The 24,441-nt window shown below is 48.4% G+C and overlaps 1 protein-coding gene and 1 long non-coding RNA gene across 3 annotated transcripts in view; one reads left to right on the top strand and one right to left on the bottom strand.

The window, feature by feature from the left end:
- Positions 1-9,631: 9,631 nt before the first annotated feature.
- On the bottom strand, positions 9,632-18,289 carry LOC309654342. The gene is made up of 2 exons (XR_014260167.1): positions 18,209-18,289; positions 9,632-17,728 (listed from the first exon to the last, which is right to left on the bottom strand). It is a non-coding gene; the product is annotated as an uncharacterized lncRNA (long non-coding RNA).
- Positions 17,701-24,441, top strand: part of LOC309651804 (bone morphogenetic protein 8B) — a 28,685-nt gene continuing 21,944 nt past the window's right edge. Inside the window, exon 1 of one of the 2 annotated variants that reach the window (XM_082444873.1) lies at positions 17,701-19,364. In XM_082444873.1, coding sequence (XP_082300999.1) covers positions 19,025-19,364 — 340 coding nt within the window. In that variant the 5' untranslated portion in view covers positions 17,701-19,024. The remainder of the gene's footprint in view (positions 19,365-24,441) is intronic. The other variant, XM_082444874.1, reaches the window with a different exon arrangement.

Here is a 24,441-nt window from a genome sequence, read left to right on the forward strand (position 1 = left end):
CAGCAACAGCAACAATAATATAGCCACCACTTCTCGAGAACTTGCTCTGTGTTAGTGCTTTGCATGAATCCTCACGGTAGTGCTGTGAGCGAGGCGCTCTCCCCGTTTTACAAAGAACTTGGTAATGACGTAGTGAGGATGAGCCTTGTTCAGGAGATGCAGCTGGATCCCTTCTGTGTGTAGGGCAGCGTGGGTTGTGCCTGGGGCCACGGGTGTCTGTGGTCCGTGCCCACCGCGTCTCCCCCCAGGTGCTGAGTGTCACCTGAGTCTAGGGCCAAGGTCATAGCTGCTGGGAGGCTGGAGTCCTGGGCTCTGGTCCCACTTCTGCTTCTGATCGGCTCTGCCACCTGGGTCGGTCACTATCCCTCCCTGGCCTTGGTTTATCCTATTGTAAAGAGAGAAACAGAGGTCAGATCCCTGTTCACCAAGATCTCTCACCACAAAGAAAGGCCAAGAGGAAGTTCAGGCAAACTTGGAGGCTGAGTCTGAATGCCTGGCTTCTCTCTGCTCCCTGGTGGACATCAGCAGCCTAGCACCCGGGGGAAGTGGCAGCCAGAAAACAGTAACTCCCAAGGACTTGGGCACTAGCTATGTGTCCTCCACCAAGGATCCTATCCCTTGGAGCCCCAGTCCCCATCTGTTAAATGGGGATAATAATAGTACCAACATCATCAGGATGTTGTGAGGATTAAGTATAACAGTGAATATAAAACACTTGCTACTGAGCCACACACAGGATGTGCCCCATACCTGCCAATCATTATCATTACCCCTTCTTCTCCCCCACCTCCACGTCCTACAAGTCACCAAGTCCTGCTGATTCTGGTTCCTCTTGTATCCCCTGTACCTCTTAGACCAGGCCTCATGATCTGGATTTCTCCAAAAGCCTCAACCCTGCTCCATCTGCCAATGCCCCATCTTGGACGGCTGTCCACGCCCCTCAGCCGGGCCCTCTGGGACCCTGCCTGCCCCTGCAGCCGCAGTCACCCTGTACCTTTCTGCTCCCTGTATTCTGACCACACCCAGCTCCCAGCATCCTTTCACTTAGGTGAGTTCATTGAAAGGTTACTTCAACTGCCTTTGCTTCCCCCTTCCCCACCTCTGCTGTAGCCCCAGACCCTCTCTAGGTCTCAGTTTCCTTATCTGCCAAACTGAACTGTTGTGAGGATGCAAAGAGGTAGTATACAGAAGTACGTAGCCCACAGTAGCCACCAGACAGAAGCCAGGTGCCTACAGTTGGGAAGGAGAGGTCCAACATCCGTGCAGTGGGGAGTCACATTTGTGGGCGGGGAGGGGACAGAGGCATGCAATGTGATGAGAGCTCCAAGACCCCACCACGGCCCTCAACCCCAGCAGGGGCACCATCTGAGCAGGTGAGCACAGACTCGACTTCTAGGTAAAGCACAGAGCTTGGTTGGCCCCTCAGTGTGATCCTGCTGGCCCCATCCCACTGGAGGACCGAATGGAGAACTGTCCCTCTGACTCAGTGGCCCCAGGGAGCGGCACTGGGACTGGAGCGCTGACAACCCTGAGCCTGACTTAAGAGGAGGGAGGCACCTGACATGAGGCAGACCCCTTCCGACCCTCTACCAGGTCTGGGGCCAGAGCAGTAGCCCAGAGTCCTAGAGCCTGTACACAAAGTAGGGGAACCAGTGATGGGAAGGCCCTCAGTGGTCCTCCAGGCCACGTGGGGAAACTGAGATTTCGATTAGGGTAAAGAAGTTCCTTAGGGTCATATGGAGCATTCATTAATTCAACACATTTTTATTCTATTTAATATTTTGGTTAAGTAATATATCACAACATCCAAGAAACCACATATAGAACGATATACTTTACAAGGCCTTCCTGCTACCTCTATCTGTGTTCCTTCACTTACCTCATCCATGCCCTATAAGTAATCCACTTTATTAGTTTCTTATGTATCCTTTTCAGGTGAATAAATACAACCAAATAGGAATATGCATTCTTATTCATTCACACCCCTGTTTTACTCAAAGGAGGGTATACCATGCTCTGTATCTCACATTTTTCACTTGAAAAGGTGTTTTGTAGTTTAATTAGTCCATAGAGAGCTTTCTTCTATGAGCTTTCTAGTACATGATGGGATGTAGCAGAATTTATTAGCTAGCTCCTTCCTTAATTACACTTGGGTTGTTTCCAGACTTTTGCTATCACAAACAATACTGCAGTGAACAAACTTGCCTACCCAGGGCTGATAATTAAGCAAGAGTATCATGGGCAAGGCTGTACCAGTTGTTAAAATATTGAAATACTTTTGTAGTGTTTGGTAAATAGTACAATTGTAGCTGTAACAATCAATAACTTAATATAATTCTGCTATAACTCTTTAGTTCAAGCTATGGTTGTAGGATGTCAGGACTTGCCCAATGGGCCTTCCGGACGATTAGAAATGTCAGGACTGGGATTTCCCTGGTGGCACAGTGGTTAAGAATCTGCCTGTCAATCCCTGTTCCAGGAAGATCCCACACGCCGCGGAGCAACTAAGCCTGTGGGCCACAACTGCTGAGCCTGCGTGCCACAACTACTGAAGCCGGCGCGCCTAGAGCCCATGCTCCACAACAAGAGAAGCCACCTCAATGAGAAGCCCACACACGGCAACGTAGAGTAGCCCCTGCTCACCACAACTAGAGAAAGCCGGCGTGCAGCAATGAAGACCTAACGCAACCAAAAATAAATTAATTAATTAATAAAAAAAAAAAAAAAAAGAAATGTCAGGACCAGTTGGGACTATAGCCCATGCTGCAGGGTGACTGTGTTGATGTATTGAGCAGTCTTTACAGAACACTCTGTATTTTAGAACCATCACCGGTTTATCATTCTCTTCTAATTATCTAGCTGCTACTGCTTGTAAATATTTTAGTTTTCACTGAGCTTCTACTGGTTCATTCTCATTCTTGTTCAGTAGGATGAATGCAGTGATTTGATATTTGTAAATTTAAGATTTATAGTAAAACTTTAAAAACAAACACCAGAATAAAGAGACAAGAAATGTTGGATGTTTCTTAACATTTCTTTTAAATATTTTATTCTTAAAATTAATTAATTTATTTATTTTTTGGTTGCATTGGGTCTTTGTTGCTGTGCACAGGCTTTCTCTAGTTGTGTTGAGCAGGGGCTACTCTTAGCTGTGGTGCACGGGTTTCTCACTGTGGTGGCTTCTCTTATTGTGGAGCATGGGCTCTAGACGCATGGGCTTCAGTACTTGTGGCATGCGGGCTTCAGTAGTTGCGGCACACAGGCTCAGTAGTTGTGGCACACGGGCTTATTACTCCACGGCATGTGGGATCTTTCCAGACCAGGGCTCGAACTTGTGTCTCCTGCATTGGCAGGTGTATTCTTAACCACTGCGTCACCAGGAAAGTCCGTCTTTTAAATATTTTAAATGTGAATCTTTCTTTCCGGGGAAAAAGAAGAAAGAAGAAATAACAATAATAATCCATCACAGCCTGGGATATCTTTTATTGCTGTGTCCAAATCTGAAGAGCCTAGAATATTTATTAACATGCAAGAATCAGTACAAAATAAGACAAATAATTTGCATTTCTAGAATAAAAAGCAAATTGATAGTCTTGTGCTTCAGGTTATTATGGACGGGGTAATTCTAATCAATCTTATTTTTGAGGAATAGAAAAGTTGGACAAAAGTTGGACAAAGTAGAATCATTTAAAAATCATTCTGCTTAACAAGTGAATGGGTTTAAAATGTGTCCAGTTATTGATGACATACCTCTTTTCAAGAGGTAGAGCCCAATTCCCCCTCCTTTGAGTGTGGATTGGACTTTGTGACTTGTTTCTAATGAATAAAATAGAGTGTAAGTGACCGTGAACAGCTGGGCCATTAAAGAGACTGCGGTCTCCTCCTGCTCTCAGTCTGGGAGAAGTCAACTGCCATGTTATGAGGACACTCAAGCATCCCTAGGGAGAGGTCTACGAGGTGAAGAAACAGAGGCTTCCTGTCAACAACCAGCACCATCTCGCCAGGTGTGAGTGTACCATTTGGAAATGGGTCCTCCAGCCCCAGTCAAGCTTTCAGATGACTACAGCCCTGGCTACCAGCTTTACTGCAACCTCATGAGAAACCCTGAGCCAGAACCACTCAGCTAAGCCAATCCTGGATCCTGACTCTCAGAACCTGTGTAAGACAATAAATGTTTATTATTTTAAGCTGCTAAGTTTAGCAATTATTTGTTATTTGGCAATCAATAACTAACACAAAGGCAGTGGAGTGGTCATAAGTTAGTGAAGAGTTACCAAGACTGGGCCAAGACTCTTTGGAGTGTAGAGGCTCAGGGAGGTGAGCTTATGTTTGGGGCTGCTTTTCCCCTGAGAGGGAGGCTTAGAGGCTGAGTAGTACTTCCACAAATTTGCAGGGTAAGAGGGACAGGATTTGGAGTCAAGGACCATCAGGGAGGGCTCCTTGGTGAACCCCCCTCCCTTTGAGTTAGGACACTAAAAGGCTAACCTCTGGGAGTATGTAAGGACAAATGGGAAGTAGATAGATCTTCATAAAGAATGCACCTCAGGGACGTCCCTGGCGGTCCAGTGGGTAAGACTCCATGCTCCCAATGCAGGGGGCCCGGGTTCGATTCCTGGTCAGGGAACTAAGATCCCGCATGTCACAGGGCACAGCCAAAAAAAAAAATTCACCTCCACTCGGTATTATCACAATCCCTGAAATTGTACTAAGGCGATTCCGGATTGCAAATTTCTCCAGGTGCTGGGCAAAAGCAAAAAAGTAAGTCTTCTCTGGACTTACTCTCTGGAGGAAGCTAACACTACCCTCAGCCTGAAAGTCTTACAAGGAATTTTCCAAATACAGTGACTGTCCAGCACATGCATGTGTGCACACACAAACACACAACAAGCACATGAGGAGTTAACATGAACAAGACCAGTAGAACAAGAGATAAGAAAAACCGACTCTCAGAGGCTTCAGATATTGGAGCTATAGACAGACCTTTAAATAACTTTCTACATTCAAAGATATAGAAGGCAAGCTTGAATTTCAGCAGAGAAGCGGAAACTAGAAAGAACGATAAGCAAAGTGTTACGGGTTGCATTGTGTCCCCCCCAAAAGATGTGTTGAAGTCCTAACCCCCAGTACCTCAGAATGTGACCTGATTTGGAAATAGGGTCAGTGTAGATGTAATTAGAAGTTTAGATGAGGCCGTATCGGAGTAGGGCGGGTCGCTAATCCAAGATGACTGGTGTCCTTACAAAAAGATGATGTGAAAACACACAGGGAGAGAATCCATGTGATGATGGAGGCAGAGATTGGAGCGATGCAGTCACAAGCCAAGGAACACCAAGGATAGCCGGCAATGACCCGAATGGAGGTGTGGACCAGATTCTCCCTCACAGCCTCCAGAAGGAACCAACCCTGTTGACACCTTGATTTTAGACTTTCAGCCTCTAGAACTGTGAGCGAATTTCTTGCTGTTGTTTTAAGCCACCCAGTTTGTGGACCTCTGTTCCTGCAGCCCTAAGAAATGAATACAGAGAATCAAGTTGAAAGATACAGTGACTCAAAGTAAAAACTCAGTGGATGACAGTTAGTGAGCTAGAAGACTGGTCAGAAAAAAGTACCCAGAATCAGGCACAGAGAGACAAAGGGATGGGAAATACAAAACAGAGAGTAAAAGACCGTCAGGGGGCTTCCCTGGTGGCGCAGTGGTTAAGAATCTGCCTGCCAATGCAGGGGACACGGGTTCGAGCCCTGGTCTGGGAAGATCCCACATGCCACGGAGCAGCTGGGCCTGTGAGCCACAACTACTGAGCCTGCGCGTCTGGAGCCTGTGCTCCGCAACGGGAGAGGCCGCGACAGTGAGAGGCCCGCGCACCGCGATGAAGCGTGGCCCCCGCTCGCCACAGCTGGAGAAAGCCCTCGCACAGAAACGAAGACCCAACACAGCCAAAAATAAATAAATAAATAAAAACAGCCAAAAATAAATAAATAAATAATAAAAAAAAAAGACCGTCAGGGAAGAACTTTAACCTCATAGAGGATGGCAGGTAACAACGCTGCCACAACTCCACAGAGGCTGAGCAAGGCGAGCTATTACTCATAGCACAGCAATGGCAGGACTATCAGTATAACGGTGCCCATCCCCTTGCCTCCAAGTCCCACACGGGTGACGTGATGCGCCCGGATAGAGGCTGCGCACGAAATATGGGTTGTGCCACAGCTACACCAGAGGAAACCAGAGCCAAGGGCCCAGCCTTTTTTTTTTTTTTTTTTTTTAAGATTTTTTTGATGTGGACCATTTCTAAGGTCTTTATTGAATTTGTTACAATATTGCTTCTGTTTTATGTTTTGTTTTTTTGGCTGCAAGGCATGTGGTATCCTAGCTCCCTGACCAGGGATTGAACCAGCAACCCCTGCACTGGAAGGTGAAGTCTTAACCACCGGACTGCCAGGGAAGTCCCTTGAGCCTTTTTTTTTTTTTAATTGTAGTGTAGTTGCTGTACAATATTATATAAGTTACAGGTGTACAATATAGTGATTCTCAATTTTTAAAGGTTATGCTCCATTTATAGTTATTATAAAACATTGGCTATATACCCCGTGTTGTACAATATATCCTTGTAGCTTATTTTATACCTAATAGTTATATACCTTAATCCCCAACCTCTATCTTGCCCCTCTCCTCACCCCTCTCCCCACTGGCAATCACTAGTTTGTTCTCTGTATCCGTGAGTCTGCATCTTTTTTGTTATATTCACTAGTTTGTTGTAATTTTTCGATTCGACATATAAGTGATAACATACAGTATTTGTCTTTTTTTTTTTTTTTTTTTGGGCACGCCGTGTTGATCTTAGTTCCCTGACCAGGCATCGAACCCATGCCCTCTGCAATGGAAGCGTGGAGCCCTAACCACTGGACTGCCAGGGAAGTCCCCCAGTATTTGTCTTTCTCTGTCTGACTTATTTCACTTAGCATAATGTCCTCCGAATCCATCCATGTTGCTATAAATGGCAAAATTTTGTTCTTTTTAATGGCTGAGTAGTATTCCATTGTATATATGTACCACATCTTCTTTATCCATTGCTCTGTTGATGGACACTTAGGTTGTTTCCATATCTAGGCAATTGTAAATAATGCTGCTATAACATTGGGGTGCATGTATCTTTTAGAATTAGTGTTTTTGTTTTCTTTCAGATATATACCCAGGATTGAATTGCTGGGTCATATGGTAGTTCTATTTTTAGTTTTTTGAGAAGCCTCCATACTGTTTTCCACAGTGGCTGCAAGGGCCCAGAACTTTTTGAAGTGAGCAGCAAACCAGTCTCATGCTCTGGAGAGTGAATGGGCACATCAGTCTCCTGTGGTCTCCTTGACCTGTCCCATCAACTTTGTGAAAAGCTACAGAGACTGCTCAGTGTCAGGTAGTTTGGGTTAGCCCAGCAAGGATAGACAGGGGCTCTCAGGGCCCATGGTGGCTGCCTTTCTCAACAATCCAACCACTCAGCCCTACACATTTTTAAATGAGTTCAAACTTTCACATGAATAGGCCATCCTATCAGAAACTCAGATTAGACACCATCAGCAGAATCCCAATCAGCAGTATGAGGCCAGGCTGCAGTAGTGACCTCATTCATGCACCCCAGCATCCCTGACTCAGGCAAATGAGTAAGTCCCAGAGGGATCGGTAGGGGTTGTTTCAGATAACCCTTGAGCTTCCTTTCTTGTGCTGTAGGTGGATTGTTCTGCTTAAACTACGGCATTAATTCAAATTTAGCAGGAGGTGTTGACAACCATACGTGCATACAATCATACCCATTGCAACCACACAAGAGAGCTTAGACTAATCTGTTGACCTGGGACTTGTGCCATCTCTGTGGCTTGGTGGCTAAAGTAAAAGGTGGGTCTTTGATTTTTTTTTTTTTTTTGCCGCACCGTGCGGCTTGTGGGATCCTAGCCCCCCTGCAGTGGAAGTGTGGAGTCCTAACCACTGGACCGCCAGGGAATTCCCGGTGGGTCTTTGATTATGGTCTTTGGAGCATGATCTCTTTTGACAAGGTATAAGACTCATACTGCTTATATAGAACCAGGAGTCAGTGGATGCTCCCGGTTCCTAGAACTATCCTCTTTATCTGGGGACCCAACAAAAGGAATGTGACCCAAGGGGAGGGCAATTGTCAATAACTACAGAGGATGATAGGGAAGCCAGAAAGCAAACCCATCCTTAACGGAAAGACTTTAAGGGCTCACTCTCCCCCACGTACAAACATATGCCTCCAAGACCTTTGTGGTGATATAGTGGGGCCAGTTTGGAACCTATACAGGCAGTGGGTTGCACCATAGCTGAGGAACTCAGGGCCAAGGGCCCAGCACGTTTTGTTGTAGCAAGCCAAAGTGGTTATTTGAACAAAAGTAAAATATACAATGAACTTTAAATTCTCCTAACTTCTTATTGAATCCTGAAACTTGGTCAAAGGATGCTTGCAAAGTTATGTGAGTTGAAGGTAAAAAAAGATCAACAACCTTAAGCCAACTATTTAAATATGACATTCAAATTAATGACCTTCATGACTTGATTGGTAATAGAGATATTGTATGATACATACAAATCTCACACATCTAAACTGGAGAATATCAGTAGTAAAATTTCTAAAGGGGCGCTCAATTTCATTCACTGTATATATATTTTTCTACACAATTTCAATGATTTGATATACAAATGTAAGACTTTTCATGTTACCTAGTCCAGTAAACAACCCTGAAATATTTTTTAAAAATCTCACACAGTATTATTGTTAGAAGAACTTTGAATATAATTGCTGTTACTTCAGAAGAACTAACAGCAATTATAACAGAAGAAAAGTTTCAGCCCTATGAATAATATGGCTGCTTTTAAGAATAAATTCTCTATTGATTGAGAGGACACGTCACCTAAAGATGATCAATTTAGCGGAGAAAGCGTTGGAAGAGTTTAATGTCAAATCATGGCTCAGACAAGGATATCACTTAGCTAGTGACAACTACATTATACGAACAATATGCCCGCAACTTCTAAAAACCAATATATGATTTGGAAATCATTAGAATAATTTGATGAATAGGTTAGCACCTACAATTTGTATCACTTGTTAGACAGTCATATAAGATATAGTTTAGATAAATTAGAGAATAAGAGGGAATATTTTTAAATTATTGATATACATATATATAGACACACATATATATATACATTTTAATGATCATATCCACTTGTTAAATATATTGAATATCACCTTTTTACATATGTCATTTCTCAGTGCAGAGATATGTCTATAAAATAAATTCTCAGAAGAGGGATTGCTGGGTCTAAGTGTAAATGTGTTTGAAATTTTGATAGATACCGTCAAATTGCCCTCTGTAGAGACTGTACTATTTTTGTACTCCCATCAGGAATTTACGAGTACCTATTTCCTCACAGCCTCATCATGTCTGTGTTGATAAATTTTTGATTTTTTTTGTTCTTTTGATAGGTGAGAAATTTTAGCTCAATGTAATTTAAATTTGTACTTTTCTTATTATGAGTGAAGTTGGCATATTTCAATATATTTAAAGGTTGCTTGCATCTCTTCTCTTGTGAACTATGTATTGATGAGAGCCATGTCAAGCATTTTTTTTTTAAATAAATTTATTTATTTATTTATATTTTATTTTTGGCTGTGTTGGGTCTTCGTTTCTGTGCAAGGGCTTTCTCTAGTTGCGGCAAGCGGGGGCCACTCTTCATCGCGGTGCGTGGGCCTCTCACTGTCGCGGCCTCTCTTGTTGCAGAGCACAGGCTCCAGACGCGCAGGCTCAGTAGTTGTGGCTCACGGGCCTAGTTGCTCCGCGGCATGTGGGATCTTCCCAGACCAGGGCTCGAACCCGTGTCCCCTGCATTGGCAGGCAGATTCTCAACCACTGCGCCACCAGGGAAGCCCAAGCATTTTTTTTTTAATTCCTGAGAGCAATAGGAAGGTGCTGTAGGGTTACCTGTTGGGAATGAATATACCCAGATTTGCATTTTAAAACAAGCACCTCTGCAGCTCTCTCTTAATTCTTCTCCCTTCACACTATATCACTTCCCTCCAAAGAATAGTGCAAAGTTCCCAGGAATCTGGAGGGATGGAATTCTGCGCACAAAAGGAGTCCTTGGATAGGAGGGAAGGAAGGGAGGAGAAGGCAGCTGTATGATAGCTTCTATTTTCTCTGTCAAGTAGAACATTAGGTCATCTGCTGAGCATGAGCAGGGTAGAAGGAAGATAGAAGTCTGAGAACGGTGTATCTAAACAACAAAACATAATAGAAGTGTTTAGCAGCCTTGAGGCTGGTGACTATGAATTTATAGTGTCACTTATGCCCAGTTGTTTGTGTTCTTCAGCAGTGCTGAGCAGCCTGGATGCCGGCACAAAGGAGATGGGTAGTTAGGTTCATCTAGAGTTTGGAGTTTTGATAGGTAAGTGCTGAGGGCAATTGTGTTCAGGACGTTTGCAGGAAGTGATTAAAACAATAGAACATGATTTCAAAAAAAACAATGGAACGTGAAACTTAAGTTGGTTAAAGAGCAAAATAAAGGCAGAAAAGAGTTGATAGATAGGGAGAAACTGGAAGATTCAGTGGACTGGATATCTTTTTTTTTTTAAACATTTTTTGGGGTTGCTTTTTTTAAAAAGTTTATTTATTTATTTATTTTTGGCTGCGTTGGGTCTTCGTTGCTGCACACAGGCTTTCTCTGGTTGCGGCGAGCGGGAGCTACTCTTCATTGCGGTGTGTGGGCTTCTCATCACGGTGGCTTCTCTTGTTGCGAAGCACGGGCCCTAGGCGCACTGGCTTCAGTAGTTGTGGCCCACGGCCTCAGTAGTTGTGGCTCGTGGGCTCTAGAGTGCAGGTTCAGTAGTTGTGGTGCACGGGCTTAGCTGTTCTGCGGTATATGGGATCTTCCCGGACCAGGGCTCGAACCCATATCCCCTGCATTGGCAGACGGATTCCCAACCACTGCGCCACCAAGGAAGTCCCAAAAGTTACCATTTGAACCATTTTTAGGTGCACGGTTCAGTGGCATTAAGTGTATTCATAATGTTTTCCAACCATCACTGCCAACCATCTCCAGAACTTTTTCAGCATCCCACAGTGAAACTCCATAACCATTAAAAAAAATAACTTCTGGGACTTCCCTGGTGGCACAGTGGTTAAGAATCCGCCTGCCAATGCAGGGGACACGGGTTCGAGCCCTGGCCCAGGAAGATCCCACATGCCGCGGAGCAACTAAGCCCGTGTGCCACAACGACTGAGCCTGTGCTCTAGAGCCCGCGAGCCACAACTCCTGAGCCCGTGAGCCACAACTACTGAAGCCCACGCATCTAGAGCCCGTGCTCAGCAACAAGAGAAGCCACCGTGATGAGAAGCCCACACACTGCAACAAAGAGTAGCCCCTGCTCGCTGCAACTAGAGAAAGCCTGTGTGCAGCAACAAAGATCCAACGCAGCCAAAAATAAATAAATTAATAAATTAATTAGTTAATTAATTTTAAAAAAACAAAAAACTCCCCTCTCCCCCACCTCCTGGAAACCACTATTTTACTTTCTGTCTCTATGAGTTTGACTACTCTAGATATCTCATATAAGTGGAATCATAATATCTGTCCTTTTGTGTCTAGCTTTAATAAAGCATAAGGTCTTCAAGGTTTGTCCATGTTGTAGCATGTGTCAGAATTTCCTTCCCTGTAAAGGCTGAATAATAGTCTATTGTATGTATACTCCACAGTTTGTCTGTTCATCTGTTGATGGGCATTTGAATTGTTTCCACATTTTGGTTATTGTGAATAATGCTGCCGTGAACATTGGTGTACAAATATTTATTCAACTCATGACTTTCAATTTTGGGGATATATATCCAGTAGTGAAACTGCTGGATCATATGGTATTTCTATGTTTAATTTTTTGAGAAACTTCCTTACTGTCTTCTGCATTGGCTGCACCATTTTACATTCTTGCTGGCAATGCACAAGGGTTCCAACTTCTCCACATCCTCACCAACAGTTGTTATTTTCTGTTTTTTTGATAATAGCCATTCTAATGGATATAAGGTGGTATCTCATTGTGGTTTTGATTTGCATTTCCCTAATGATTAGTAATGTTGAACATCTTCTCATGTGCTTATTGGCCATCTATACATCTTCTTTGGAGAAATGTCTATTAAGTCCCTTGCCCATTTCTAAATTGGTTGTTTGTTTTATTGTTGCTGAGTTTTAGGAGTTCTTTATGTATTCTGGATATTAATTCCTTATCAGATATATGATTTGCAAATATTTTCTTACATTCTGTGGGTTGCCTTTTATCCTTTTACTCTATTGACAGTGTCCTTTGATGCACAAAAGTTTTAAATTTTGTTAATGTCCAAAAGTCCAATTGATCTATTTTTTCTTTTGTTGTCTGTGGGTTTGTTGTCATCTTGATAACTTGCTGCACAGCTTGCGGGATCTTAGTTCCCCGAGCAGGGATGGAACCCAGGCCACTGCAGTGAAAGCTCCGAGTCCTAACCACTGGACCGCCAGGGAATTCCCATCGTCTTGATAACTTTTAACTGCATTTCTAACCATTCTAACCTCCAATATGGAGGTCCTTCTCTATATAGAGTTCAATCAATATTCCCCTTCAGTTGGGCTATTCATAAAAAGGAGATCCCCTGAATTGGTAAGGTTTGTATGCTTTTCTCAGGCAGCACAAGTTGATGGAGGTCTTGCTGTTTTCAGGCCAGTTTATGGACACTTTGCTGGCCGTGGTCAACTGGTTGTACAAGGTGGAGCCGAAGCTGGCTTGAGGACCAGCCTGTGTATGGGGATCTCAACCTCATCATGAACCTCATGGATGCCCATAAGGTGAGGGATGAGATCTGGGCTGTGTGGAGGGCAAAGCTGTTGGGTCCTCCACCTGTGTGTGCCTTCGGCTCACGGTACCCTCCTAGGGGAGAAAGGAAGTCTCAAAATGTCTGTATCTCTGCTTGTCAGAGAGGCAGCTCCTTGCTCTGTGTGTTTAAACAAACTGTTGCCAGGATTCTGCATCAGCCACAAAGCATTTACCAAAGTTGGTTTGATTCAGATTTGGCGATGTGTAAACGTCACTTTGAGAGGTTTCCCCCACCTCCACCCCGATCCCCAATCCAATCATCCATTGGTGTCATTTGGGTCACAAAATGGATTTAATTTCAGGTGGAAAGACACCCATTTCCACTGACTCCCAAAATAAACGTGAGGACTTTTTAACCACTTTGGAACCATACTCATCAATATTTAGTGTAGCCTGAGCCTGTCATGTTCAGGTGCATAATACCCTCCTGTTTCAGTAGGATGGATTCTGATGAAGTGACACTTTTATCATTATCTCTGCTAACATTCTTTATCTTGAAGTCTAGTGTCTACTTGATATTAATACAGTCCCTCTAGCCTTCTTACTTTTTTATTTGCATGATATATTTCTTCCATCCATTTACTTCCAAACTGTGTTTTGTATTTACAGTTCATCTTTCATAGACAGCTTATCATTTGTTCTTGCTTTTTTTTTCTCCCTTAACTCATCTGACAGTTTCTGACTTTTAATTGGAGCATTTAGTCCATTAACAGGAGGTGACCTTACCCACTGGCTGGAGATTCCCCATGAAGACAAGACTGTTTCATTATGTCTATATGTTTATTCTTGCCATGTAATCACACCTTGGGAGCATGATAAACTGGATTTTCCCAGCATCATGGGTGCAGTCAGGAGGGTGAGTGAGGCACCTCTGAGGCCCCTCATTGGTCATTTAATGAGGCATTATAGTGCGCCTACACCAAGGCAGCCTGTGGGTCTGACATGATCATGACATAGGAGCTCAGGACAGGATCCTGTGATTGTATTCCTATCTATGATAGGTCCTCAGATCACAAAATGCAAAGATTACATGTATTGGTGATAACATCGGATAATCTCCACTCCTGTAGTATTTCTTATGGGAAACTTGTCTCTGCTTTTTTATTATTTATTTATTTAGGCTGTCTGGCGCAGCTTGTGGGATCTCAGTTCTCTGATCAGGGATTGAACCCAGGCCATGGCAGTGAAAGCCAGGAATCCTAATCACTAGGCCACCAAGCTACTCCCTCTGCTTTTTTTTTTTTTTTTTTTTTTAATTTATTTATTTTTGGCTGTGTTGGGTCTTCGTTGCTGTGCGCGGGCTTTCTCTAGTTGCGGCGAGCGGGGGCTACTCTTCGTTGGGCTGTGCGGGCTTCTCATCACGGTGGTTTCTCTTGTTGCGGAGTATGGGCTCTAGGTGCGCTGGCTTCTGTAGTTGTGACACGTGGGCTCAGTAGCTGTGGCTCGCAGGCTTTAGAGCACAGGCTCAGTAGTTGTGGCACCCGGGCTTAGTTGCTCTGCCGCATGTGGGATCTTCCTGGGCCAGGGCTCGGACCTGTGTCCCCTGCATTGGCAGGCGGATTCTTAACCACTGTGCCACCAGGGAAGCCCCTCCCTCTGCTCTTTTAAATTGCTGTCTCTTTTTCATATTCTATATAGAGTAGGTCTTGGCGATCATGAATTTAACCTTGTGGTTTCAGAAATGAAAGTTCATGGATTTGCATTTGTGGTTGGCATGCAAGAAAGCCAGACACACAGCAAGAGAGGAAGGCTTACTGGACACCGACCCCCACATTCCAACACAGCTTTGTTCTGTTCATCGCTCCCACGCAATAGTGAGCAAGTCTTAGTGGAAGGATTCATGAAGGTTGGAGGCTACTCTTTTGTCAGAGACTAGTAAATTCACAGGTATTTATTGAAATCTTAAACATGAGCCTGGGACTTCCCTGGTGGCGCAGTGGTTAAGAATCCAGCTGCCAATGCAGGGGACACAAGTTCGAGCCCTGGTACCGGAGGATCCCACATGCCACGGAGCAACTAATCCTGTGCGCCATAACTACTGAGCCTGCGCTCTAGAGCCCGCAAGCCACAACTACTGAGCCCACGTGCCACAACTACTGAAGCCCGCACGCCCAGAGCCCGTGCTCCACAACAAGAGAAGCCACCGCAATGAGAAGCCCGTGCACCGCAACGAATGGTAGACCCTGCTCGCCACAACTAGAGAAAGCCCGCATGCAGCAACGAAGACCCAATGCAACCAAAAATAAAATAAATAAATAAGTATTTAAAAAGAAAAAAAAAGAAGTAGGTAGGACGGAGTAGTCGGGAGAAGGGGGAGAGGCAGGAGAGCGCAGGTCCTGGAAGCTGAGGGCGGAGAGTGCTTCAAGAAGAAAACAGTCAGTAACTCCCCTCCGTGCAAATGACAGCGGTAGAGAGGTGTTTTTACCTGCCAAATTGGCAGAAACTTATTTATTTACATATTTAACAATAACACCTAGTGTCGGCAAGGGTGAAAGAAAATGGGCACCCTCATACTATTTGGGCAGCAGATAATACGTAGCAAAAACCTTAAAAACTGTGTGTGCTCTTTGACCCAAATATTCCATTTCTAGACATTTATCCTAAAGAAGTCACTACGGGTGAGCACAGATTATTCGACAAGATTGTAACAGCAATGTGATAATGTTAAAAAAACATATTATTCAATCATGTATACTTGGTTAAATAAGTTATGATAGCCATATGATGAAAAAATACCATGAAGCCAAACAAAAACACATGCGAAATAATCAACGGCACAGTGAAATATTGCAATATATTGTAAGTCAATAGAGCAAGTGTGATCTTGGTTTGTTTTTTTTTTTTGCATTAAAAATGTACAGATGTGTTTAAAAAAAATACACCAAATATTACCAGTGATTCTCTCTTGAACATGGGTTTGGTGATTTTTGTTCTTTTTTTAATCTTTCTGTATTTTCAAAAGTTTCTGCAATAAGCAACCTGTTTTCGTAATCAGGAAAAAAAGTTTTTTTAGTGCTTTGAATAGTGTAATAATAATATGTTAATAATAGTAACAATAACAATAACTAACATGTATTGAGTGCTTCCCGTGTGCCAGTCACTGTGCTAAGTGCTCTATGTACCTTCTCATGTAATTCCCATCACAATCCTACAATCATGAGCCTCGCTGATAGATGAGAGACAACCTGAGAGAGGTTCAGTAACTTGCCCAAGGTCACAGAGTTGCCAGGTGACTGGGGAAGCCCTTGTTTGACACTACTTTCTCCAAGAAACCTTTCTCATTTCAGTCCCCCTCCAGTTCAGGAGTTCCAGGATCACCTGTCCCCACTTCCTCTGTCTTTCCAGGCACTTTGCTGGCCCCTCTGTCAGAGCGCATTCTGCTTTTGGAAAAGATTGTAAGTTCACCTGATGGCCACCCCTGTTAGAGTGGGGGCCTCTTGAGGGCAGGGAGCTGGTCCGCTTCATCTCTGGCTTGGAGCACAGCACAGAGTGCCCCCTGTGGTTGTTGCTAAACTGAACTGTGGGGTGATGCCCTTTGGACTGGCTATAACCTGCTGTTTAGGTTTATGGGAATGTGAGCCTATTGTTTAAAGATCACAGTTATTTCCACTCATCCAAAATTGAGATAAATGATCTCGGCTATTACAAGAATACTGGTACTGGGCTGCTTGCAGTCTTGCTGGGAGGCCAGCATTGTACAATACACAACCAGAGAATTACAGGCTCGATCTGAGACCCCCAGTGATGTGGTGTGGACTCAAAGGGGAATGCAGAGGGATGCCCAGGGACACAGACAGGGACAGTGAAGGGGGCAGGAGATTCAGAGACCCTGACAAAGTGTGACAAGGGGACACCCCTTTGACTCTGCCCCCTGCCTCTGCATGCAGTCACCAAGCCCTGTGGATTCAGCCTCCTAAACAGCCTTCTCCTCTGCCTTCCACCCATTGCTACTGTCTTCCTTCCTGCCCTCCCATTACTGTACCTGCCCCAGCTGTGGGCCCTGACTCCAGTCTCCCTCCTTCCAACCTGGAGTCCCTTCTGCATCCAGGCTCTGGTCTTGTCTTGGGCACTTTCAGTGGCTTATCTCCATTATCCTTATGATAAAGTTCAGCATTCTTATCTTGCCTTACACGTGGTCTGTCTGTTGGGTAAGACAGACTAGGCATGTTGCTAAGGCAACAGCAGATGATTATTTAAGGATTTATTTGATATTAAAAATTTTTTTGAAGTGATCATGGAAAAATGTGAATTTTATTGGACATAATTTTAAAGTTTAATCTTGAATTTACATTAGGGCACCATTATGGTCAGGGGCCCAGAGCCCTCTTCTAGCCTTCCAAGGCCCTTTGTGGTCTGTCCCTTGTCAGTGCCTCCAGCCTCACCCTCAGCTGGCCATTTGCCCCCCCCCAGGCTCTCCAGCCTCCACTGCACAGCTCACCTGCACGTGCCCACCTGCTGCAGCCCAGCTCCAGTGTTGTGTGACCTGAGGGAAGTCCCTTAACCCTTGTGTGCCTCGGTCTCCTCGTCTGTTAAATGAGGTGGGGGAGGGGCGGTTAGGTATCTACCCTATGACAACGTGTGAGCGTGAAAGAAATGGTACAGAACATGGCTGGCACATGGACAGTGCTGATTGTCACCTGCCACTGTTACGCTCCTTGGAGTCTCGGCCTTCGCACAAGCTATTTCCTCTGCCTGGAACATTCTCCTCCCACTGACCTTTCCTTCATCCCAGCCAATTCCTTCCGGCCTTCAGAGCTCAGTCTAAGGGTCTTTTCCTCTCAGCGCAGCGCCTCAACCATAAACGAGTAAATGCGGTGAGAAGGCACCTAGGGAAGAGCAGGGTGTGCAGAAGGGGGCTAGTCAATGGAGGGGTTTCCTTGAGGAGCCTTCTCTCGCAAGCCGCTGAGGGCCGTGACAATTCAGATGCGCAGAGGCTCAGGAAGGGCACCAGAGCTCCTTGACCGGCGGGAGGCGGGAAGCGGGTGCGCGTATCTCGCGCGCGGCTGGACCGGCACCGGGGTCCGAAGGGCGCCCAGCCAGACCTAGTGGTGTCAGTGCGGCTGCTGGAGCTGCCGGGCGGCCCGCCGGAGGCGCCAGCCGGGAGCGCGCGGGAGCCAGGCGGGTGGGCGCGCCAGGAGCAGTGACGGAGCCGGCGTCAGGTGTCCGGGAAAGAGCTCCCAGAGGCGCACGCAAGGGGACTGCGGGGAAGGCGCCAAGAGGCCGGCGAGGAGCTGCGGTGGCCGGGAACCCGGGCCCAGCTGCTCGCACAGGGATGCGCCCCACTCTCGGGCCTGGCTGGCACCCACCTGAGGCGTTTCGGGTCCTGCGGCGACACTCCGCGCACCAGGTTGGGCTGCAAGGTCACTCTGCGGGCCGGACGGAGAGTTGGGATCCAGCTCTGGCAGGGCGATCAAGGACACGCCCCGCTGGAGCGTAGGGTCTGATCTCCCCGAACCGCACCGCTACCCTGGGTCCCCAGGCCGAGTCCCCGCGGCTGCCCGACAGCGTGGCCAGCGGCGGGAGGGGAGCCCAGGACGACCGCGAGGGCCCCGACGGCAGGGCTGCGGACTCCTCGCCAGTCCCGCCCGCCACCCACAAGTGGGTAGTATCTCTGGGGCATCAGCAACCGCCCCCCAGCAACCCTTCCTGGGGCTTCTGTTCCGTGGACTTGGCCCCGCCCCTGTGCCCCCATTGGTCGGGTCCGGAGGGGGCGGGACCCGACGGCTGCGAGCTGGACTGAGAGAGGCCACCTCGGCCCGGGGCGCGCGGCACAGTCTGAGGGTCCGCGCCTCCCGGAGCCCGGCGGGAGCTCGCCCTCCGCCTCTGAGCTGAGCTGCCTCGGCAGCAGCCGGACTGTCTGGCGCGGCGGCACAGACAGACTAGCCGACGGTCCCCGGTCCCCGGAGGAGCCCTTGCCCGAGGAGGTGCGGCCGCATCCGACTACCCGGAGCCGCGACAGGCGCCGCGGGCCGGACGCTCTAGGGACCGCGCTGCGTTCGCGGGCGACGCCCGCCCCGTCCCGCCGGCCCCAAGCCCGGCCCGCCGCTCGCCGTCGGGGCGGCCCCAGCCCCGGGCCCGGCCGGGAGCGGATGCGCGCGCGGTGAAGCCGCCCGGGTCCCGCCATGGCCGCGCGCCCCGGGCCGCTCTGGCTGCTGGGCCTGGCGCTGTGCGCGCTGAGCGGCGGCGGCGCCTCTGGCCCGCGCCCTTCGCCCGGCTGCCCGCAACGGCGCCTGGGCCCGCGCGAGCGCCGCGACCTGCAGCGCGAGATCCTGGCGGTGCTCGGGCTGCCCGGGCGGCCCCGGCCCCGCGCGCCGCCCTCCGCCGCCGCCCGGCTGCCCGCGTCCGCGCCGCTCTTCATGCTGGACCTGTATCGCGCCATGGCCGGCGACGACGACGAGGACGGCGGGACCCCCGAGCGGCGCCTGGGCCGCGCCGACCTGGTCATGAGCTTCGTCAACATGGGTGAGAGCGGGCTCGGGGTGGTCGGCGGCGACCCCGCGAGAAGGCGAGTGGGGGACGGCGGGCCGAGGGGCCCCTCGGGGGCTGAGCGCGGGCTGCAGGGTCGTGTGCGCCACTTCGGGCAGGGCGAGCGCCCTGCTGGGAGCGGGGAATCACCTTGTCGTGGACGAGGAACCGCGGGAGGGAAAACCGACCAGGTCAGGGCAGCGAAGTCTCAGGGGGGTGGGGGTCGGTGAGCGGCCGATCCGGCAGGGACAGATGAGGGATATGAGTCCCAGAGGCGTACATTCACCCGCGGCCAAACACACCCGACGGTAAGATTCATGTAGTGTCGGGTGGACGCGGGCAGTGCCAGGAAGACAGTCTGGTCCTGGGGAGGCAGATGAGTAAACAGAGGCTGTGATGCTGTCACGGTGATAAGGGCGATACTGAAGAGAGGGACAAAGTTCAGCGTGGAAAACCCTGGTCACATCATCAAAGCACCAGGTAGAGATGAGGACCCGGATGTTCTGAGTCCACAGCAGCCTCTTCCCCGGGCCACCTGGGGTCGGGGTGCTGCTGGGGGGTGGGGCGGTGGGGAAGGAGTAGACTCTGAGCTCGGCGGGGCAGGGACTGTGGTCTTGTCACCCTGGGCTCACACCCGGGACTTGGCTTGTCATGGAATGAGTGTCCAGGCCATTGAATGACCTGATGGGCAGCTTGGACCCTCTTTGTTCTCCCAGGTAAAGCCCAGCTTTTCCTCTCTGCAGAAATTATACTCCAAATCGTGGAGTCATTTACCCTTAAAGTTCTCAGAGATAACGTTTTCCATTACTAAACTCTCTTTAATCTACATTCATGAACATATGTCCCCCACCTGCTTTGCCTCCTGTCTGTGGCCAGTGAGGGGCAGGAGTCTGGGCTGAGGCAGACACTAGGCTGGACCTGGGGACCCAAGGACTACAGCTCAGCCCCAGGTGGGGAGAGCTGTGGGACCCAGAGCAGGGAGAGGACCCTTGCCGTGGCCACCAGCCTCCCTTCACCTACAGCACCGCTCTTAACCCTCCCAACAGCCCTGTGAGCGACATGATATTCATCCCCATCTCCCAGGCGAGGACAGTGAGGCTCAGAGAGGCAGTGTCTTGCTCAGGACCACGTGGCCTCTATGTGGCCAAGCCAGGACAGGCCCAGGTTGTTTGGCCCTCCATCCAGTGCTCAAGGAGGTGACATTTCTGTGTCAGGAGGGCAGGCTTTCAAGGTGGAGAGAGCTTTCAGAGGGATTTCGGCAGAGGAACACAGGGGTCAGAGTGACAGTAAGTTTTGTGGGTCTTCAGCCATTTGCCTCAAGGAGGCCCGTCCCCCCCAAACCAGAGCTCGTGATGGGCTCAGGTGGGGGAGCGAGCAGCAGGAGGCAGCTGTTAACCTGTGCTGAGAGCCCAGTGCCAGGCCCAGGACTTGGGCTGGCGGGTTCTAGATGCCACCTTCCTGGTTAGAGGGCAGGGGTGGGGACTTGAGACAGAAGCGACCACATGTGGAACTGAGGCTGGAGCTCTGTGCTGGGGGCAAGCTGATCCCGGGCTCAGGACCAAGAAGAGCTGTGGATGCAGTCACCCAGAGAATGCCTCCAGGGGAGCCGTCCATCTGAGTGAGTCACCGCCTAGCCCATGTCCCTCTTCCCCCAGCATCCCCTGGGGCAAGGGGTGCACAGCCCTGGTGGGAGCTGCTGCTGTGAGTCGAGCAGCACCCTGAGCTCAGGAGGAGCTGGTTGCCCTCCTGCTTCTGCTCCGTGATCTTAGGCAAGTCCCTTGCCCTCTCTGAGCCTCAGATCTCTCCTTGTAAAATGGGGCTCCTAGTGATCTATCCTCAGAGTTGTTGTGTGATAGGTTGACAGAGGGGGAGGGGCAGAAAGTCAGCCCCCTTTTTAGGGTGAACCTGGCCCTGGTCAGTGCTGATACCAGACCCTCCCAGCTGCTGCTCAGCCTTGGTGTGGATGTGATGGAAATGTCCCCACATGTCTTATAGACATGTGAAACCCAGAAACAGATTTTTAAAGCCAACCAAAGGTGTTTCTGTTTTTGAATAAAAACTAACATTTGAAGTTCCATAGTCCTATAAATACTCATTTCATCCATGCAGCAACTTGTGAAAGCTGTTTTTCCAGCCTTATTTCATGGGCTCAGAGAGGTTAAATAACCGACCCAGGGCCACACAGCACGTCCATGGCATCATCCAGGCTGTGGATTCCAAATCCCAGTTTCTTCCCACACCACCTCTGTGTGTTTCATGAAGGTCTAAGGCCTCTGACGCTGTGGATTAACAAGCAGATCTTTGTTCAGTGGAAGCCTGGCCTGTGGGCAGTCCAGCCAGCTGTCTGAGGGCCTTCTTTATTCTCATGTACTAATTGCACTAGTAAAACTCCTTCAGTTTGAGTAGTTTTAACTGGTAATTACCTAGGCTGATGTGGGGGATTAGAACCTACCAGGATTGTTTCCTCCGTTGGAGGCCCCGGCTCCAGGCCCCTGAAGGTCAGCGGCCCCTGAACCACCGTGGAGTCTAATAGCAGAGTCGCCGTGGCATCAGTGCCCACGCCGAGGCTCCCACACCTGTTGGCTCCAGCTCCACCTCTGCTATTGGCCTCATCAGCTCCTGAGAAGCCAGCCGGGCCTGGTGCTTGCCGAGCCCCTGACCGTCAGTGGCACCTGTAGGACCCAGAGGCCTGGGCCTGCCGTCCAGGGGTCAGGCCTCTGCATTTGAGCAGATGCTTTAGGAGCCGTGTCGTGACTGACAGGGCCTGTGTTGGGGGCCAGGGCTGCGGTCAGAGCTGGGCCCTGCCTGGCCTGCCTGTCGACCTCCGCCTGTGGACTCTTGGCTCCCCTTGGCCAGGACACAGTGACGGGGCCGCTGCCCTCGAGGAGCAGATGGAGCCTGTCCCTGGTGCCGCCTGAGCTCAGGGGAGGAGGCCCTGATCTGGGAGGCAGCGCCCAGGTTCTCGTCCCTCCTGGGCCTGCTGTGGACTCCTGCACGTCCCGAACCACACCCCTTCCCTTCTCTGGGCCCCTGCTTTCCTGTCCAGTCCACAGCGATGGTGCCAGAAAAACGAGGTGCCTCCCAGCTCCGGCCCTGTGGCTCCCCGGAGGCAGCTTCTCACACCACCACCCATCCCTCCGCCCAGCTCGGTGTGACTGGCGGGACCCCCGAGTGCCTGAGCCGGCCCAGCCAGTCCTGAGGGAGGAATGAGGCGGGAGAGACCACCTCTGCATGTTCCTCCTGAGCCCTTCTCTGCCTCCTGTCCTGGGAGCACCAGGTGCCCATGCTCCAGAGTGAGAAACTGAGGCACAAACGGCACTGCAGGCAGAAGTGTAGTCAGAACTGGATGGGCCATCTTCACTTTTGTCCTGCCCCTTCCCTGGACTGGACTAATTCACTCCCTCAATCCTGGGGGGCTGAGGACGGGGGTGGGGATGAGCTGGGGCTGTTGGATTCGGGAGGCGCTGGGCTCAGTGCGAGCGAGGGACCTGGCCCGGGTCCTGCTCAGCCCCCTGACCTCACCTCCGTGAGCCCCAGGGTCACTTTCTTTGGTTCTTTAGTAGGCAATTCTTGCATATTTTCCTGAATTCACTCCACAAATAGTCATGTAGTACCTGCTCTGTGCCAGGCTCTGTTCTAGTTCCTGGATTATAACAGGGAATGAAACTAAGTTCCCCCTTGTGGAGCTGACCTTCCAGTGGGAGAGACAGATAACAGTACATCAGCCACAAGGTGATTGTCACGTGGTCTAGACAGTGCCGCCTCTCTCTGGGAACCGGGAGGGGAAAGGACAGTGGGAGGGCAGGCAGGACTGGGCTGGGGGTTCTGACCTGGGACTCAACAGAATTTGCATCTTGACTCCACCCACTACTCTCGGTGTGATCTGGATTTTCAGTCCACCTCTCAGAACCTCAGTCTCCTCTATAAAACGGATATACTCACGGTACCCACCCTAGGGGCTGTACAGCGATTGTGTGAGATGACACCCAGTGATGACCACATGCCCAGAACCTCCATGTCTGTGCTTTCATCTCATCTCACATTTACTGTCACATCTTTGTTTAAAAAGAGGACAGAGAGGTTCAGGGTAGTTCGGTGGTTTTCCCAAGGTACACAGCAGGTTGTCTCCCTGCCTGCACTTCCTTTGCTCTTGTCCTACACAGAAGCTGCCTCTCCCCCCGGCCCAGGGCCCATCATTAGGTGCAGTACGTGCTGCTGAATTGGACTGTATTCAATGTGAGCGTGTGTTGTAAACTAGGAACGTGATTTTCAAAATATCTTTGTTTTGGGATTTATAGAACTGATGCATATTCGTTGTAGAAAATTCATACCATATAGATTCATTATAGAATTTCATGATAGAAAATTCAGACCATATATCTAGAGACATATAATATGGAAGCTCCTAGTAATCCTCTGTCTACCTCAGTTAGAACCAATGTTTAATCCTTTAGCTTAGCCCTTCCCCAGCAACCAGCGCTGATATTTTATCAATTTGTGTTATTCTTTTTTACAAAGTGGAATCTAAATGCCCACTGTTTTGCCATTTTGTCTTTCGCTTAACAATAAATCCTTTATCTGTCTTGAAAGTCGACTATTAAGTGACCACATTATTTTTCTTTTTATCTATCTACCTTTTATTCATTTATTTTTATTTCAACTTTATTGAAGTATAATTGACATATAAAATTGTAAGTTATTTAAAGTGTACATCAGGATGATTTGCTATACATATACATATAACATTCCCCCCACCTAGTTAATTAACACAGTCATCACTTCACATATGTATTCTTTTTTGTGTGTGAGAACATTTAATTTCTACTCTTTTAGCAAATTTCAAAATTATATAACTGTGTTATCAACTATAGTCGCCGTGTTTTACATTAGCTTCTCAGACCTTATTCAACTTATGGCTGAAAGTTTGTACCCTTTACCAACCTCTCCCTATTTCCCCCACCCCCACCTCCTGGCAACCACTTTTCTACTCTTGTGACTTTTTAACTTTTTAAAATCCACATATAAGTGGTATCATGAAGTATTTGTCTTTCTCTGGCTTACTTCACTTAGCATA

Source organism: Balaenoptera physalus (genome assembly GCF_965194825.1).
Source record: "Balaenoptera physalus genome assembly, chromosome: 1".
Classification (NCBI taxonomy): Eukaryota; Metazoa; Chordata; class Mammalia; order Artiodactyla; family Balaenopteridae; genus Balaenoptera; species Balaenoptera physalus.